General features: G+C 41.3%; 1 protein-coding gene across 6 annotated transcripts in view; it reads right to left on the bottom strand.

Annotated features, from left to right (window-relative positions):
- The window catches only part of COP1 (COP1 E3 ubiquitin ligase), a 130655-nt gene that overhangs the window by 70166 nt on the left and 41512 nt on the right, over nt 1-18977 (bottom strand). For 3 of the 6 annotated variants that reach the window (XM_052800522.1, XM_052800525.1, XM_052800523.1), the window contains 2 exons: nt 5050-5193; nt 998-1069 (listed from right to left, as the gene is read on the bottom strand). In XM_052800522.1, the coding sequence (XP_052656482.1) occupies nt 998-1069; nt 5050-5193 (216 nt within the window). The remainder of the gene's footprint in view (nt 1-997; nt 1070-5049; nt 5194-18977) is intronic. The other 3 variants (XM_052800526.1, XM_052800527.1, XM_052800528.1) reach the window with 1 other exon arrangement.

The following is an 18977-nucleotide window of genomic DNA, read 5'->3' as shown; positions in this document are numbered from 1 at the left end:
ACTGTCCTTTGGTTGTGTTCTCTGGCATCTGTGATGATACAGGCCTGAAAGAAGACTGTCCTGGAGCTGGGACATTATGAGCACATGTTGCTCTTCCATGTGGGTCCCCTGGGACCTACAAAGGGTTGAGAAGCTACTGTCATGCCCCCCTCAAGGGAAGCACTGATCTTTCTTCCATGTCCCACACAAGCAAATTTTGTTGAATCTTCAAAGACACCTACTTTATCAGGTTCCCTTGAGATGTTATCATGGGTAACAATGGAATAACAGCCTTAAAAATGCATGGAGGAGCAAGTTGGAGAAGGGGAAAGGAAAGGGCAAAGGTGAGATGGACCAAAAATACAGCTTACACAGTCTTCAAACAGGTTAAGCATCAAAACCCCAGAAGTTCATAAAAATAACCTTCCGTAGAAAACCTTTAGATAACCTGCAGCCACATCCAGGCAGAAATTGAAATGTGGAGGCTATGAGATAGGATACAAAAAATAGCTGCCTAAGGCTGAGATAATGTATAATTCAGCACTGGATTAAAAGGAGTTGTGCAAGACCATCTTTTATTTTAAATACTAGTAGCTGTATTTTTTCAGTTTTTGCTTTGATCTTTAATCTAGAAACAGTGCAATAGTTACACCCCAGAGGTTTGCCTTGACATAACTTGTGATAGCTTTCCTTCCTAGAAGATTAGCCTAGAGAAACTCTAGTTGAAAGCTAATCACCGACCTCCAAAACACTCTCCTAACCTTGGCATCCAATCCGGACACACAGAAATTTTGACCCCTTGAAGGTTTATGTGCATCCTTCATTTTATTCTGAGACACAAGTGGGCCAGCTTGGTTAGCGTTGTCAGTCATGCTGATGTTTCTTTCACAAGCCAGTATTTTTATGGCTGAAATATCTCAAATCCAGGATCAAGTTACCCGGTGTCAACCGCGCCTCTGGCAGTGAGTGTTAAACAGAGTTAAAGCTTTTAATAAGATACAAACTGCTGTGGTCTGACCTGCTTCCGAATGCCAAGTGCTCCAGATCCAGTCTATTACCATGAGTCAACCGATGCCCAGTAGTTTTAGGACTGAAATGTTTTAAAGGGAGTGATCTATTACTGCAAGGAACATCCACATGAATAACAACGCTAACCAAATACTTCAGAGACATACAGAATTACATTACCATTATCAACGTTTAAAAAAAAAAAAAGCCAACAAAAAAACCCCACACAACCAAACCCCCCCCCCAAAAAACCCAAAACAACAAACCAAACAACCTTTTCTCTGATCAATCCAAAGAAAAACTCTAGTAAAGAGACAAATACTTTTAAAGAAAAACTTCATCTTGTTGCAAAGTGAAGCAGTTACTCTGAAAACTGAAATTCATGAAAGTTGAAGGTGTATTTCCTTATAACCTGTTTAGTGTCAAACATTTTCTGCATTGGAAATATGGGCATCCAACACAACTGCTCATGAGGTTTTTCAGCATAAAGAGAGCTCATACCTCTCCAAATAACAAAGACTCTATGATGAAAAACACCGTACGGCAAGTTTTTGCTTAATTTAAACTTAATAGTGAGAACTGACTGCCGTTTTAAAAATCGACAGCAATATGCCCATGAACTGCTATTAGAATAGAGCAATCATGCATTTGATTTATTGACACCAAAAAATGAAAACAATAAAATAGTAGCAGCTTCCTAAAAAAGCCTACAATGCTTTGCTTTTACTGCAGTTGACTAAACAGATGCAGCTGATTTTGGAGGTTTGTGGTAACATCTATCACTGAAGTACAGATGCTGCAGAGTGGTAAGCAAACAGAGTGGTAAGCACACAGAATACTAAACATGGATTTCAAAAGCATATTTACCTAACCACACTTGCACATCACCTATTGTAGATTAACGAGGCCTAAAGCCAATTTTTTACCTGAACGCTAGATCTCCTTATTTTTCTCCCGCTGCAACCTATGCCAAAACAACAAATCTGCCTCTTGAATAAATCAGAGAAGAGCTGTGGCTCGCTGCTAGCTGTTCATCCTCTTCTCGTCCTTTCCAATCTCCTTCTGCGCAGGGGGAACTACAGATTATTGTCTGCCATAGCTAGGGACACAGCAAGTCATAATTAGCTCACAGGGTGCTGTTTATAGCTACTACACAATGCCAGGATTTGTTTCTGTACTAAAGCTATGAATCTGTAAATGGGATTTTTATGAGGATTTATGTGTCATCTTGTGTTTTTCCTGGAAGCTTATGCCACTGTCATTCCCGGGGGACGCGATGCACATTTACCAGAAGCCCAACACACCGACTTCCTCTCCATTCTTAAAAACAGGGATGAGAAAGCTCAGCAGATGATGAAAAAAGAATGTATTTAAGAAGCAGGTGGGTATAAAAAAAAGGGGGTTGGAAAAGAGGAAGAAACACTCAGCTACAGCTGGTACCAGGGCTCTGCTCCAGAAAAGCCTACAATCAATTACTGCTGGCATGAAGCTCAACCTTTCAGCAGGCACCCAGCTGGCACACAGCAGAGCAGGGCTTCCCTTAGCACAGCTGCTCCAGGCCAGCAGACTTGCTCTTGGCCAGACACAAGTCTTTGCAAATGTTGTCACCTGTCTGCTTTTATAAAAGCCCATCAGAGCTGCTGCTCCTCCAAAAGCTGAGTCACCAATGTAACCACTAATGATTTATGTTCCAGCATCATCACTCTGAACACGGTTAACCAGGATCAATTTAGGGTAAGCATCCCATGATGTGTCTTTGGAAAGCCAAAGTGCCTGCAGACAGACAGCTCTGGTGTCATGTGAGGATGGAAAGGACGTTACAAGCTGTGCTGGTGTCACACACCAGCTTCAACAGAAGAGACATGTCACCAAATCCCATCTGCACACAGACCCCTGCATCTCTGCTGTGAAGAGAGGTACCGCCCATGTGCCACAGCAGAAATACATCTGTCTTCAATATCAGAAAGGGCACTAGCAGGTAGAGTAAGCCTCTGGAAGAAGCTGCACCTCCACCCAAATTATGATCAACAGCTTTAAGCCAAGGCTTTTTATAAAGAGCAGGCTCCACTTGTTTAGATTTTTTTATTATAATACACACACATTTTCAGCATACTGCAATATTCTGTAATGAAATTACAGCCTTCATATATAACTTCTCCCTCAAGCTACGCCACTTCAGAATACCAAGTTATTATGCTGCTCGACACTGCGCCAGCGAGCCCCAGCACCAGTGACTGGCAGCACAGCTGATGGATATAGTAAGGATGCACTCAACTGACAGCCTAACTTTATTTGTCAAAACCAAAAGCACCCACATGCCGAAGAAATGTTGATATAATGTGGAGGTGCCAACAGGAAAAAAAAAAAAGCATTTCTTTGGAGGAATGAGAGAAACTAGGGCAAAGAAATGAAAGAAGAGGTCCCTGTCCATCTCCACTGAGGCACAGAGCGTCAGAGGACAATGCATTTAGCATCATCGTATATATATAATTTATATATGCATGAAACTTGAGGAAGAGAAGAAATCTTAAATGCAAGCAGTGTCTCGTCTGGAGCACAAACCTGACAAGAGTAACATCAGTGAAGGTGCTAACATGGCTTTTCTCACCAGCAGCTGCTGGAGAAGGGAGAACAAACAACCAACTACCTAATGACCGGCAGGATCATCGGGGCAGACCCCTGTCAAATTTGAAGTAGCAAGTCTGGAAGTCTTCTCAGATAGACTGAGAAATACCAAACACACATTGCTTCTCCCCTTCTAATTAAGGCAAAAGGTATTAATCGACTGCTAGATGATTCTCCTATTATTCTGCTCTTCTCTCCAGAATAATGAAGCTGAATAGCGTGAACTCTGCTATGACTCAGTCAAAAATGCTGAACATTTTACAAGTCCAGCAAAACAGAAGCTCCATAATCAGTATGGCTTATCAATACAAATCCCTCTCAGACTGTTTTTACCCATCTTGAAAGTCAGTCCTAGGGCCAGTTGCACATACACCTTTTCCTTCACAAAATAGTGTTACACAATTCCCAAGAATAATCAGCATGACTGATACAGGAGCGATTGATCTATCTTAAGAAATGCATCAACTAAAAAACTAAGTGTGACTTTTACACTATAAAGCAGGCTTGCAAACATTATTAATCTTGTTGCACATCATCTTGTTTTCGTAGAAGCCGGACTGTTACATAAATTTATTACTTACACTTTTGTGGGTGCTTTACTGTTTTTAAAATGTAGAGTACCAAAAAAACCCAAATGAGTTCAGCAGAGATGCTGGAGACTTGTATTATAATACTGAATTGGTTTGATTGCCTGTATTATTTACTTTTGAGCTTTAACAGAATTTTTGAATTAGGATTGTTAAGTTATGTTAGCTGGATTCTTTCAATTGAAGTTCTGACATGGTGGTCTATATTTCTTTGGTTTAAGTCATCTAAAAAGATAAAAAAATAAATAGGTTGACAGTAATGATAGCAGCACAGAAGCAAAAATCAAGCAAGGTCTCTTCCCAAGAGCTTGTATTATGAGGCCCAGCAGAACAGTACTTCAGGCAGACAAATTCATAGGCAGAAGGTGCAAATGAGGCACATTTCCTGAGGACTAGCAGCCTCTCAGCAGAATGGAAAGGATCTGGTTGATGAAGAGAAGAGAGCATGAAGGAATCTGTAGCTATTAAGAAGAACTGGGCACAGAAGTTACCTTGAGACAACCTAAGACTTTACCTGGAGCATATCTACTACTCCGCTTTTACTCTTCTTTTAAATGATTAGGTATCCAAAGGCATTTGCAAGGAACACAAAAACAGTTCCCTACCCTATGTCTCTTTCTCCTCCAGATACATGGGCCTGCTATTACCTTGGGATGAGCCCAGCATACACAAGTAACAGTGCTTGTGCCACCTGATCCCACCCAGAGTTCAAAGCAAGCTTTCCATTGGCTCCTGCTTTCCTCCTTTCCCCTCCCATTCCTACAATGGATAAAGAAAGCAAAACAGCTACTGCACATGAACAAGCAAATTAAAAAGGCCCTCTGAGTTCAAATACAAAGTCAACACCTACCTGATTTTGGAATTACAGGTCATTTCATTCTCAGGGTAGTGAATATCCACCGCGTCCTGAATGACTGTACCATACTCATAGACTTTAATCTTCTTTGTCACCCCAGCAATGGCAAAGTAGTCACAGTCTCGGTCGAACTCAATACTGAGGAACAAAAGCATAGGTTGAGAACTGTGTAACACAACACATACACTTACCAGCAGGGCATTTTACCACCTAAACATCTTGGTATGGCAGAGCTAAGAATCACAATTTGCAGCTAGCAAATACCCAGTTCACAACGCCTTGGTCAGGTCTGGCACATGCCAACAGCGTGGAGTTCTTGCTGTCAGACACCATTTTCTAATCCCCTCCATACACACCCACTTCTCCATTTACTGAAACAGACTTTTTGTGGTAGCACAATCTCCCTCCTGCAGACAGGATCTTTGTTCAGATGCTCTACAGGTTTTCCAGTTCAGCTACACCAGCTACATTGCATGGTAACCAAACGTCAAAGCTGACAGCTCGCCCTGGAAACGTGCTTAACATTCAGCTGGATGCTCTGTGATCAACGTGCTATGGGATGACTGCCCATTGATTTCTCTCAGTTGCACCGCTGCATCCCTTAGCTCCTATATACAGCAGCTTGGTGAACTTTAAGTGTTAACGCACAGCAAACCAGTACTTGTGGAAAAAAACCCTTCTAAATTCCCTGAGTAACAACAGAAGGTCGAAACATATATCATCAGTACTGTAAAAGCCACGCATGCTGTGACTTCCACTTAGGGTTGCTCTTGGAAACCGAGGCACCTTCTTTCTTGAACTGCAGGGCAAGTTTGTAATAGATACCAATGAAGTTGGAAGTAAAAGCAGTCACCTTATAACAAAGTTAAGCTGCAAATGAGAAAAGCCTGAGGTTGTACATGAAATACATCTGAGAGAAAGGCAGGCAGCAGATTATAAGCAGCTAATGTCATTGCCACCTTTGCAGCTTGGAAGGGCTCAAGAGAAATCTATTAGACATCTAGCAGTCAGGGAAGTCAGCCTGCTTCCTAGGAGCCCCTACCCTGCCTGCAGTGACATGGGTTGCAGACAGGGCAGGTTGGATGTGCACATACACCTACCTCCTTTCAGAAGCATTGGCCTCAGCGAGAAACCAGTTTGCTACTCCTCCCAGAAAGGGTTTGGAGGTAGCATTTGCCCTCAGTCTCCATGTTTCTATGATCAGTAACCAGCTCTCCTCAAGTCTCTTGACTAAGCAATTAATCTACTACTTTGAGAAGTGTCTTTCAGGGTTCTTCCACTCAGTAATTCATTTCAGTCTCTGTTGTCCCTGTCACATTTTGTTCTTCCAAGCAGCCAGAGCATTTGTGAACCAGGCAGCAAGTTCTGAACAGCAGCAGAGAAAACTGAATTTACACTGATTTCACATTCATACAGCTTGGAAAGTCCTGAGAGCAGGGGTATTTAAGGTACCTTTCTACAATTAGAAGGCATTAAACCAATTACAAGAAGACAGAGGGCTCAGTAGGCTGCCCTCATAGCTATAACAGCTAGAGTTTTCTACCCCTCAACATAGCCGAGAAGTCAGAGGCACTGCAATGCTTTCAAGGGAAGATAAATTTAAATGCCAACAGAGTTTTCAAGTCCTTGTAAAGGAGATATCATCAAGTTATTTTTAAACTATGGAGAGAAAGGATTGTCGATATGCAGTCCGACAGTATAAAATCATTCAATGAAGCAGCTTGCAACTTGGCCTTTTAACTCAGGCACCTAAACTTCTCCAAAGCAGCGGCAGGAGATGGTCCCACTCATGACTGCTTGCTTGCTAGAGGAGAAACAAGCTAGTTGGGTCAAGCCCACAAAATTGCGAGCCTCCAAGAGGCAAAGAAAAGGAACATGCCTATGGCTGAGGAATAAAGCAAGCAAGCATGCATCTATTTAAATAAAACAGGAGAGGGAAAGAAGTAATCTAAGCAGCCAGACTGCTCTCCCCCCACCCCAGATCTACCCTAGTCTAATCACTTTTTATACAAACAGGACGAAAGCACCGTTCAGGCCTGTCTTGTCTTGTCAGCTCTCCCTATTCTATGGAAGAATTTTATAATTGAAAGCCTCTATAACAATACAATAGATTTACTTGTACCACAATCTTAATTGAACCACTGCCTCAGCTCCTGCTCGCTGCCCTGTGGATTCAGGTAAAGCACAACTAAACTGATGGCAGCGATTCATCTACTTGGGTTCAATTTATACCCTTAGCCTTCTGCTGAAGAAAAAAAAATAATGTATTACAATGTCTGGTAAAAAGCCAAGTTATTAGAACAGAATAGAAGCTCTCTCACCTGGGGTGGGTTTGCTTCTATAGCATTAATTTTTTTTTTTTTTTTAGCATAGAGACATGCTGTAGACATAACAAATTAATATTTCAATATATGTATAAAAGTTAATGCATCATTAAAAAAATTAATAAAAAGCATCAACCAATGAAATTGATCGTCAGACCTGTGACCTTCAAACAGCATCAAAGACACTGCAGGGAGGAAATGGATGCAGAAATAAACCACCACCTGTACAGATGTTTGTTGGCTGTGAGGCAGGCAGGCAAACCCAACACGGCAAGCCTAACACACACTTGCATCTTGGCCTCCATCATCTATGCACAGTCCTGGTACAACAAGTGTTCTCACTTTCTGCCAGTCGGCTTTTAGCAAGCGATTTACAAAGAAAAATATGAAAAATCTAAGTAGTTAATCAAGTGGATTATTTACCATATAAAACTATTCCTAATATTTGCAAAGCTCTGCTTCCCCCTGGGCTAATCAGGATTAGGACAAACAGCCCACTTGCATAGCAACCGTTATTTTCATGTTTTTTCCTACAAAGTCTTCTAAATACGTTTAGTATTAAGCAAGGCTTATTTGCATTTAACTAGCTCGATGGTATTCCTGTCACTTACGGCTTGAACTCTTTGTGTCAATGTAAGCGCTTGCTTATATACAAGCTTATCTATATGAAAATTCACAAAAGGACTTAGTTTTATTTTGTCAAAAGACACAACAGGGGCAGCTCTGAAGAACAACAACATTCTGGTTTCCAGGTGACACATTTTTACAGTCAAAGTGAATTAGTCATTAGCATAATGAAAGCATGCAGTAAGAGTAATAGGAAATACTTTATCCTTTTTGTCAAAAAGGCCATTGAGTCAAGAGATAAACCAGCTAGACAACAGCATCCACTTCACGTGGTGAGAGGCACAGAGCCACCAGCAACCCAAAGCAACACATAAAACATGCATGCAATGGCTATTAGTGTCCTGCTAAAATAAGAGCAGTGTGTTTTGGTAGCACTATTGGGACTGACAATGAATGTTTTCACCATCTCAGAGGGCAGATGGAGCACCAACTGTCTGTGTGTGCTACAAGCCTACCTCAGTCCTAGCACGACGCAACCTCCTCTAGAGACAGGAGACCAGTTCAGACTTTTTTTTTTTTTTTTTTTTTTAAGGAAGCACTGGAGGTAAGGCATATTTTAGATCATTTGAACACCCAATGAAGTTCCCTTTTGGACTAGCAGTGGTCCTTGCTCCTCAAAGATGTGCACGTTAGCAACAACTGGCAATTGCTCCTTTTTTTTTTTTTTTTTCAACCTACTTTTAACTCCATATTTCTGACCAACAAAGACTACCTAAATTTTTATAAGGAATCTTCTGGGAACACAAGAACTCCTGGATATTTGAAAAAGATTTGTAAATGTGCAACAGAATTTACTTATAAAAATCAAATTGAAAGGAACTGATTGTTTTGTTCCAGGGAAAATAGAAGAGAGTGTCCTAGTTTCAGCTGGGACAGAGTTAACTGTCTTCCTAGTAGCTGGTACAGTGCTATGTTTTGAGTTCAGTATGCGAAGAATGTTGATAACACTGATGTTTTCAGTTGTTGCTAAGTAGTGTTTAGACTAAAGTCAAGGATTTTTCAGCTTCTCATCCCCAGCCAGCGAGAAAGCTGGAGGGGCACAAGAAGCTGGCACAGGACACAGCCAGGGCACCTGACCCAAACTGGCCAAGGGGGTATTCCATACCATGTGATGTCCCATCCAGTATAGGAACTGGGAAGTGGGGGCGGGGAATTGCCACTCAGGGACTAGCTGGGTGTTGATCAGCAGGTGGTGAGCAACTGCACTGCGCATCACTTGTACATTCCAACCCTTTTATTACTGTTGTCATTTTATTAGTGTTATCATTATTAGTTTCTTCTTTTCTGTTCTATTAAACGGTTCTTATCTCAACCCACGGGTTTTGCTTCTTTTCCCGACTTTCTCCCCCATCCCACTGGGGGGGGGGGAGTGAGTGAGCAGCTACATGGTGCTTAGTTGCTGGCTGAGGTTAAACCATGACAGAGAGACATCTCCCATTCCCAATTCACTGTTTTCTTTTTCCTAAGAAGTTAATGACTAGTGTCCTATGGAAATACCACTAAGAGCTGCTAGAAAATAAACACATTCTCAAGGGTTTTGGTTTCTCTGCTGCTTATCTTTATTCTCAATCTGTGAGATTATATATCGTTTTATTTTAATACTAAAACCTACGACCTTGGGGAGCACTCATAGCTAACAAATGGAATTATGAAATAAATTGCTTGTGAAATATGTCTGGAAGCTTGGCTTGGTGTTGAGGGTAGACCAGTGGGGAAAAGAGTAAAGAATGAGTATTTACCAGTTCTGCCATTGTATAAAGCCTTGCTACATTCGCATCCTGATGGTGCGTGCAGTTGTTCTCCACATCCCGGGAGGACGCATTGGAGTTAGAGAACACATACAGATGGACAACTAAATTGATTAAAAGAATGGAGCAACTGCCTTACCAAAAGAGTTATGAACAAGGTGACAACGAGACTGATGTTCAACAAGTCACTCCACACTAGAACTAGGAGGCACTCATCAGAAGATTGATTTGGGACAGATGAGGGTTTCCCCCCCTCCTAGTTACACTTTAAAGGCCCCCCGCCCCCCCCCCCGGTACTTACTCCTGCAGGACATGATGTGGCAGAGTGAACCTGACAACAGTAATCCATGAACAACTGGTCTGTACCAGATATTAAGAGAAATAAACATGGATACACCCTTTTGTATCCCTGGTGTAATAACTGTGGATGCTGGAAGGCTGCAAGGAGACAACGCTACAGGCAGTAACCAGGTTGGCATGCTCTGTGGTCTTCTGCAGGGACAGCATGGGGCTAGGTGCCCTCCAAACCGACCCCTGGGGCAACTCACACTGTACTTGAAATTGCAGTTTGAAACGCCCCGGGGGGCAGACTGGAGGGGCACCTAGCCCAGCAAGCTTCTGTGAGAAATGGGTATGTGCTATATCTACTCCTTCAAATCGGGGGTGGGTTTGCATCTAACTGCATTTGCCTTTAACTGCATCGCTAGTTACAATTAAAAGTCTGCAGCCAACTGCTCCTCTCTCCTTTCCATATACATACTCTACAATTGCTACCATAATCATAAATGCCTCAGCTGTGACCGTAGGAGTTGCCATTTCCACAAAGTAGATGACTCAGTCCCTCATGGGACTATATATATATGTGTATATATATATTTTCCTCCCTGAATATACCAAAGCCTTTCAGCTCTACTTCTAACTAGTATGGTTCTGTTTCTATTTCTGTATCTCTAACCCCAACTCCTATCTTGCTGTGGCCCCATATTTATTTGCAACTTGGATATATTGTTTTCAGTTTCGGGGGACTTAATTGGTGGGAGGAAGGAGAGATAACGGCAGCTTTTGCTCTTCACTTACATTTCCTTGAAGTCTTTCTCACTCTGTGCTTCCACTCCCTGGCCTCCAAGGGATATCATGTCACTTCTAACAATCCCAGGTCCCACCATCTTATAGCCTGGTTGCCTATCTTCAATGCCCATTTTGAGGTATAGAAGTCAAAGATTAGAAATTTAGGTTATAATCCAACACCATGGCCACCACTGCAGACTGTTCAGCAACTGGGACCGATAGAGAAATTGGTATTAATATCACATACCTTAGAGACTGTTTTTACAGCAGACTGATATTTTAAGGCAAAGTAATTAGTGTCACTAAGCATGCACTAGCATACTAATTTGTAGTTTTTAAAAACAAAGCTATATTCAGGCATAGGAAGCTGCTGTTAGAGTGCTCAGATTTTGTGTTCCATCAGCTCAAAGTCTGGTTTTTGTCACATATAAAAACAAAGGCTACTGAGATTAAGTATATGAAGTTTTGGTATCAAAAGACTGTTTTGCTAAAGCTGTGAGTGGCTGAAATTAAAAGTGTTGGGGGTTTTTGTTTGTTTGTTTTTAATAAAGCAACAGTTTAATTAGTTACTTCTTACTCCAAAGCAGCACCTAAATAGCAGTCACTGCTGCTATTCTGAAGTCCTTAACCTGTGCCACAGGGACAAGGATAGACCACTGCTGGTTGAATATATTCCGTGATTCAAACCCCTGTGCTGCTAAATGTTTTCCAAAATATAAACTGAGCAAACATACCACAATCTCAGACAGGTTATTGCAATCTCTACTCAGGAAGAACCACTTAAAGAAAAACCCTTTAATTCTCTAGACTGCTACATAGATAAATTAATTGTATAAATCAGACTCCACTTAAATCATCCTATCAGAGAACAAACACCTTCACCCCCAAGAATCACATTAATTTGGGTTAGATGTGACCCCCAGATTACCAGAAAATTGCTGATTTGTCCTCTAATCAAGGTAAAGTTGTCTTGGCTACTATAATTATGGCCTCTCAATGGATCAGATTTAAGTCTAATGGAAGTCTAATGAAAACCATGGGACAGAGGACCCCAAACTTTCAGTTTGATCCCATTCCTTGGAGTTCTTTGGGATATTGCAGCTCCAGGTTCAGCAGCACGAGCTGCTGTTGAATGGACCTTCCATTCAAGGGGTACCCTCCCTGCCATCATACCTCCTCCAGGCTTCAAATATCTGATAGGAATATGCTCCCCCTAAGCAAACCTCTATTTGAAGCATAAAAAGACAATACTGGAAAGTCAGCTCTGTGCGATAATTATCTCCACCCCCCACCCCCCCCCCCCCCAGCTGGGCAACAGACAGGGAAGGGCATTATAACATTTAACCGAAGCCTGCACTGCACAGAGAAGGACAGTCCTCAGCTCCAGGCTCCCTTGGGAAGACATTATTGCACCAGTCATGCTGCAGTCACACTTTCAGCATCTTTCTTGCAGCCACAGTAGCCTGGAGTTTTATTTTGCCCCATTTGAAGAAAGGCATAAAAAGGTACCACGTTGACAAAGTAATGTCATTAGACCTAGTTCCAGGCCCACTTCATGCTCACAAAAATCCTTTTAAGTGTAATGAAACGCCATCAGTTCTAACAGAGACCACTTACTGATACTCTCATTCCATAAAGAGCTTGTTTAAAGGAGACTATTAAATCTGAATTGAGGAGGTTTGGTGGGCTTAGTTCCATCTCACAGCTCTGAAATCAAAACCAACAGAGCTACTTTCATGCTTTGTCATCGCTACATAAAACAGAATCATTCTTTTTTTTAAACCCAATGAGAGAATATACTATGCTACGAGAGATTAATTATGCTTCCTGCAATAGCTCAACTTTCAGAACCATGATCCCCTCTGCTTTGGGGGGGAAGCAACCTTGAACCTAATCTCCTCTAAATACAACCCAGAATCTCCCAGGAAGCCATAGCAGACTTCCAGCGTTGTCTATAAGACCCTATAGCTAGAGACATCCTGTTCTACTGCGTAAATTTTTTTTCACACATGTATTCAGGGGAACCTGGCTTAATTAGCACTAATGATGAGAAAACCTATAGGGAACTACTGAATTTTGCAAGCAACTGAACATAAAGCGTATTGATGAAAAGCCACTTTACTGCTAGGCGATGCTCTTCTGCATGCTGAAGAGAAGATGACGACAATCCCAGGGTTTATATGCCAGATACACAGAAGTACAATGAGCCAAAGCCATTGCAAAAAACTACCATGCAAGTTAATGAGGATTAGATTCAGTTTTTCCACAAACACCATTTTAAATAAGCTAGAGTAGAGAAATGTTAACTAAAAGTGCCAACAGTTAAATGCAGAATGTTTCTTACAACACTATTTAAAATTCAAGCCAAATTATCAGTCTGCCTGCTGTCATATTTTGGGTAACCTATTTATATTTGAAAACCAGGATCTGCCATTTCTCCCAGCAGGGCTCATACACAGTAGGGTACGAACAGCTCTGACAGTAGCACGAGCACAGCCTCAGTGTTACAAAATACTAAGGTGGAAGAGGTTTTAAGTCTCCAAACATACTCAGCTGTCTTCTTTCTGCATTCAAGCTTGGGAAATATTTCCAGAAAGGAAGGCGAAGACGCACGGAAAGAAATACATCTGAAAGAGCTCAGCGCAGCAAACCTCCATCAATACTGAGACCGTAAACAACACAGTCTGTCCATAGGCTTCAATTCATGATTCCATGACTCTTCCATGATTTAGCTGCAGCAGCGGAAGACATTTCTGTGTCCAGCTGATGGCATTGCCAGAGGTCCCGTTTCTCAGAACAAATCACCACCCAGACCAGTGCCCCAGTACACAGCCTGCCATATTATTAACCCAAGCCTCCAAGTTCGCCCAACACTGTCACCAGCTCTTCTGCCAGACACCCTGCAACAGAGCATCAGGAGGGACAGCTGGAGACAATAACCTCTTTAGACACCTCAGCTCAATCCAACAGGCACCATGAGTCAGGACACCAGCCTTCATAAATATCGGGTCCATACACTGCAGATGAGCCATCTCGAGGAGCCAAAGAATAAGCTGGGGCAATTAACTCTGATGGTCCTGCCGCCTGGTGATGATGGAATGAGGTTAAAATGCCATTTGAAGCATTTTTTCATCCAACTGCTAAATCTGTTTCAGGAGATTGTTTTGATGGTGTTTTGAATCTTTTTTGGTCAGTATTTTCTATGCTATCCTTAAATTACTCTTTAGAATCAAAGGTACTTATGAATACCCTTAATTTCACTCTATCATATAGAAAAACTTGATCTTCCACCTTCATTTGCACACACGTATACACACATTTGTATGTAATTCTGTAAGAACATAAGTGTCACTTCATAACTTATTCTGCAGAACACCTATGCAGCATATAAATCACAAACACCTCTGTCTTAGAGTCTGTATTTATTAATACAGACAATATGAATAATCATTAGCTCAAGCCTCTTCTCCAGGCTGAGCTGCTTGTAAGGTTTTTTTCTCAGAACTGTTTAAGCCCACACCATACATCTTTGCATGCCTTAACAGACTACCTCAATACATTTTTTTCAACTACCTACCATTTAACAGACTAACTCCCCTAGTTAGCAAGGAAGGAACAAACAAAAAATCTGAAGGCATGCTAATGCTTTTCAGATAATGACCTCCTAGCAAATTCAGCCATTTCCAACAAATATGGCTAGAGAATTAAAAGAACACTGTAATAAGCTACAGAAATATTCTATTAGTAACAGGCTTGTTTCTCCAAGCAGATGCAAAAATTCACTGTATCAACATTCAACATTGAAAGCAAGCTATAAAGTTGGAGGGGAAATCAAGGGAAATCTGTCTGCCTTTTACCAATGCTGTCAGCAAGGACATTCTGTATCTAAGATGCTGCAAAACCACAGCCTTCATGGCTTGCAGGTCCAACTCCCAAGGCCAAGACACAGCACTACGGCCTGATGATAGCCATTATGACACAAACATCAGAAGGAACAGAAGGGCAGCTACCTGCAGCCTCACAGAAAAGATTTTTGTCCTGATCAGTCAAAGAAGGGGCAGATGCAATGATGTAATGCAACTACCACATGGTACCATCCTCCCACCCTAAATATTAATTTCTCAGAAGACGTTCCTGACACTACAGCATCCATTTTAAGTTCCTGCACTTTTATGAAGCATCTCTTCAAAAAAGCCCAGTCTTATTCTAATACATACAATCCTGTTTAAATTAAACCCCATTTGTAAGTGGGGGATCCCAAAGTTCATAGGAAGTGAATTTCATTTTGCACTATACATGGGTAAGCCACATAAGGACATTGCTTTTCCTTAAAAACCTAAGGCCAGAGGAAGATGCTTAGCAGAAAATCAGGACAGAATCTCAAGTTTCTAATGAGCTGATCATGTACCTTTATCACAAGAGTACCATCCCCAAGACTTGGAGGTCTCTAATCCAATACGCTGCTCAGAGCAGGGGCAGCTCTTTGGTCAGACCAGGTTGCTCAGGGCTTTCTCCAGCCAGTTCTTGAATACCTCCAAGGATGGTGCTTGCAGAGCCTCTTTGGGAAACCTGCTCCAATGCTGGACTGCCCCACACTGCAGCCAGCGAACACAACACGACATTTGCCAAGAAATGGAAACTGCTTATGTAAACTGCACAAAGTTTCTTCAAGATATAAAAAAAAAAGAAAAAACCATGAAGAGCAATCATTAATACATTTTGTTTAAAAGCCAATTCCCAAATTCATCAAAAGACTGTTCAATACTTTTAACAGACCATTTATAAAGATTCACAAAGTTTAAATCAAACTAAAAAACCTCATCTAATTATCTGCAGGTTTGAAGTACTAAGAGAGCTTAATAGGAAAAAGATCCTCCTACTATGAAATAGTCTGAAATTACTAGGAAAAAAATGAGGTCCCACTGGTAGCCATGCAACTTCCATTCATTAACTTCTTAACTTCAAGTTATTTAAGTTTTACCGCTAAAAGTGAAAGCTTATGTTGACGAAAGAACAGACTTCTCTCTGCAGTGTCACCGCAGTCACCAGAAGGTTTACTTTTCAGGTAAAGACTAGAGATAAAAGCAGACATGCTCCTTTCTGGTTTCAGAGTCCCTTTTGGCACTAGCAGCCTGTCCTGGGAACATTACAGAGTTGAGAGTGCCTCTGAACTCTGAATTTGGAGATCTAAACTGACATCTGTATAACCCTTCTGCTGGGTACGAGTCACATTCAGCTTCTGCTCAAGGGATCCAGACCACAGTTATGTACTAGGAAATGTACCAGTTCTACACTCCAGAGAAAAAGAAGACAAAGTAAGGGAAAGGCTCTGTACTTTACTCAGCTCTAGTTAAACAAAATCCCATTCCAGCCTCAGACAACCTCTGGTCTGTGGGCCAACACCTCAGATGAAATAAGGTAAGAGAACCGCAGGAGAAGCACAAACTTCAAGTAGGTCCAGGGTATTATACTTCCAAGTTTCCTCAGCCACTCTACAGTTCAAGTCTCTTTATCCAAGCATTTCTTTCTTCCTTCCAGTTGTGGGAACAGTCCAAATAAGACAGATCCATCTGCAGCTTGGAGCTACCACTTGTAAATAAGAGTCCATTTAAAAAATGATTGATTTAACAGACTACAAGAAAAATTCAGCCCTCCTCATTTGTCATCTTCTCAAGGAACAGTATCTACTGTACTCTGAAACATAATCCTGTGAAAGATAAACCCACTTACATTTCTTCCATTTATCTTTACCACCAAGATAGAAGCATTGCCGATCACAAACTTAATAAAATGGCTCATCTAATCTTCGCCAGCCCAGAGCATTAAAAAAAAAAAGTAAAAAAGGGACTTGTTATGGTAGACACAGGACTAAAAGGTTTCTTGTTAAAGTCCGGATCTGAGAATTTATATGGACAAGTAATTGTAGTCCAAAGTAAAAAGAGGGAAAAAAAAAATAGGATGGTTCAATGAATAGATGGAAAACATGCTCCTAAGGGATGGTTTTTCTTTCAAGCTCACCTTTGAAGAAAGGATTTCAGATCATGTTACTGAAAGGGTCAACACAAACAAAAATACAACCTTGAAAGCGACTTAATTGTACTGTTTGAATGCTAAGAGAAACCTCTTCATATCTTGTTCATTACTTAGAGGGAACGGAATAATAAGCAAGCAATTAAAAAAAAAAAAGGAATAATGGACCCCAAAGGTAAGATCCAGTTTTTGAACACTGTCTCAAGATTCAGCAGATGAGCTGAGTAAGGTTTCAGCAGCCAAAACCCAAGTTGTTTCTTTCCTCTCTGTAAATCACTACGCCTTTAGATAAATAGTCTTGGCTACCCAAAACCCTTCAGATGTCATTTTAAGACCTTTCAGAGAAATCGTAAGCTAACCCAGAAGAATTTGAAGTCTGATCAGATGACAAAAACCCACACCATTTGCCCCTAAACCTCCGGGCGTCTGGGAGAGATGTACTCCTGTTTCCACCAGACCTGGGAACCCCCTGGCAGGGAGAACTGGCTTTCTGATAACCAGGTTTCAGACAGACATCTTGCTGTAGTCTGTTTCTTGGATTTTTCTGTTCTTTTTTAAAATATGAGAGACTGCCACATTATTCTCTGAAGGCCTCTGACAGTGCTAAAGCAATTTTCTACATAAATCATTGTAATGCTAACGCTGCAGTTTACAGACTCATCTTTAAAAGAAAGCCTTTACTATTTACTGCCACAGCAAGCGGAGAGAAGAAAAGTTAAGCTCTGACGACTGCTCTGTCTGGGGGCATAATAAATGGAAAATTTATTCCGTGGCCCAGTTCTAACAAAACTGAATATACTTGTGAAAACCGTGTAAATACTTGGTACTTAAGAGAACTGAGTGTATAAAAAACATTCAGCATACTGAGGTACATGTACATTCATATTGCAAGCCCGCTGAAAGTCCCCTTAATGTTAAAGCAAAACTGAGGGACCTGCAATTGCAGAGCCTTGAACATGTTGTCACTGAACATCCTTCTCTGCTAATCTGTTTTTTTCTTGAAGCAAATAAGGGGGGGGGGGGGGGGGAAGGACTGAGGGTTTTAAATTTTGCTCATGAGCATGTTTCTAAGCAAGGTAAGAAAGCTCTCCCTCACTGGGCTTACAATTGCACTGCGTGCACCTTTCTAAATAAGGCCGTAAGCCCGTGATGGAAGATGCACAGCTTAGGTACCGGCCCTGCATCAGTCCCCCACCCGCTGCCCACAGCCGGGTGCTGCCGGCACTGCAACCGACGGCTGCCACCGTGCGGATGCTGCACGGCCACCGCAGAGCTGCCAGCCCAGCAAGGCTCAGCACAGGTCCCTCTGGCAAGCTCCATGCCAGGCTGGGGAAACCTGGAACCGGAGAGCAGAGCATTGGCTTGTCCCTTCAGCCCAGAAGGCAACTGTAGCTTTCCTAAATATTTCATCAGAGTTTTTATAGTAACACAACGTACATAGTATTGTTTATGGTCTTTTATTAGTCCTCAAGAAGTCCAGACATTCATAAATGTGCTTGTGGCAAGGCACTCAGGAGAATACTCTTGCTGCTCAGTTTCAGGATTTTTTTTCCCCAGTCTGTTTATATACAGTCTTTAATTACACTTTTCACCCTGTTACCATAAACACAGTTTTATTTCCCTTCTAAATAAACATCAAGGTTTTGCAGATAAGGAACATATTTCCATCTTCTTCCTTTGCAAACATAAAGCTAATACATCTTAAAAACTTCTTTAAGACAGAAGATCTTTTAGAGTCCAGTCTGTGAACTTCATGTAGGGTTAAAGCAGTGCAAACACTCTTGTATTCTGTCCATTTGTAACAGCAGTTTATTTAAAAAAACCCCACAAGCTAAATTAAGTACAAGGAAGTTTAACTTCCACTCAATTCTACTTTTATTCTTCAGCATACTTAAAATACCCCTTTAAAATCCTTTCTAAAAAAATTATGAGGATTCCTTACTTATTAACCTTATATTTGCTTTGTATTTAAATGCATTTGTCTCAACAGCAACAGCTAAGCAGCAAGACATACTTTTTGTCATTTCATCAGTGTTTCCTACTGCATGCCCAGGAACACTTTTAGAAATCAGTGCAGTGGACCAAATAAACAATAAAACTTTTTACAGATTTAAAAAATGAAAAT

Source organism: Harpia harpyja, chromosome 11 (assembly GCF_026419915.1).
Source record: "Harpia harpyja isolate bHarHar1 chromosome 11, bHarHar1 primary haplotype, whole genome shotgun sequence".
Lineage (NCBI taxonomy): Eukaryota > Metazoa > Chordata > Aves > Accipitriformes > Accipitridae > Harpia > Harpia harpyja.
The sequence above is the reverse complement of the archived record's forward strand: the minus strand, read 5'-3'. Positions and strand labels throughout refer to the sequence as shown.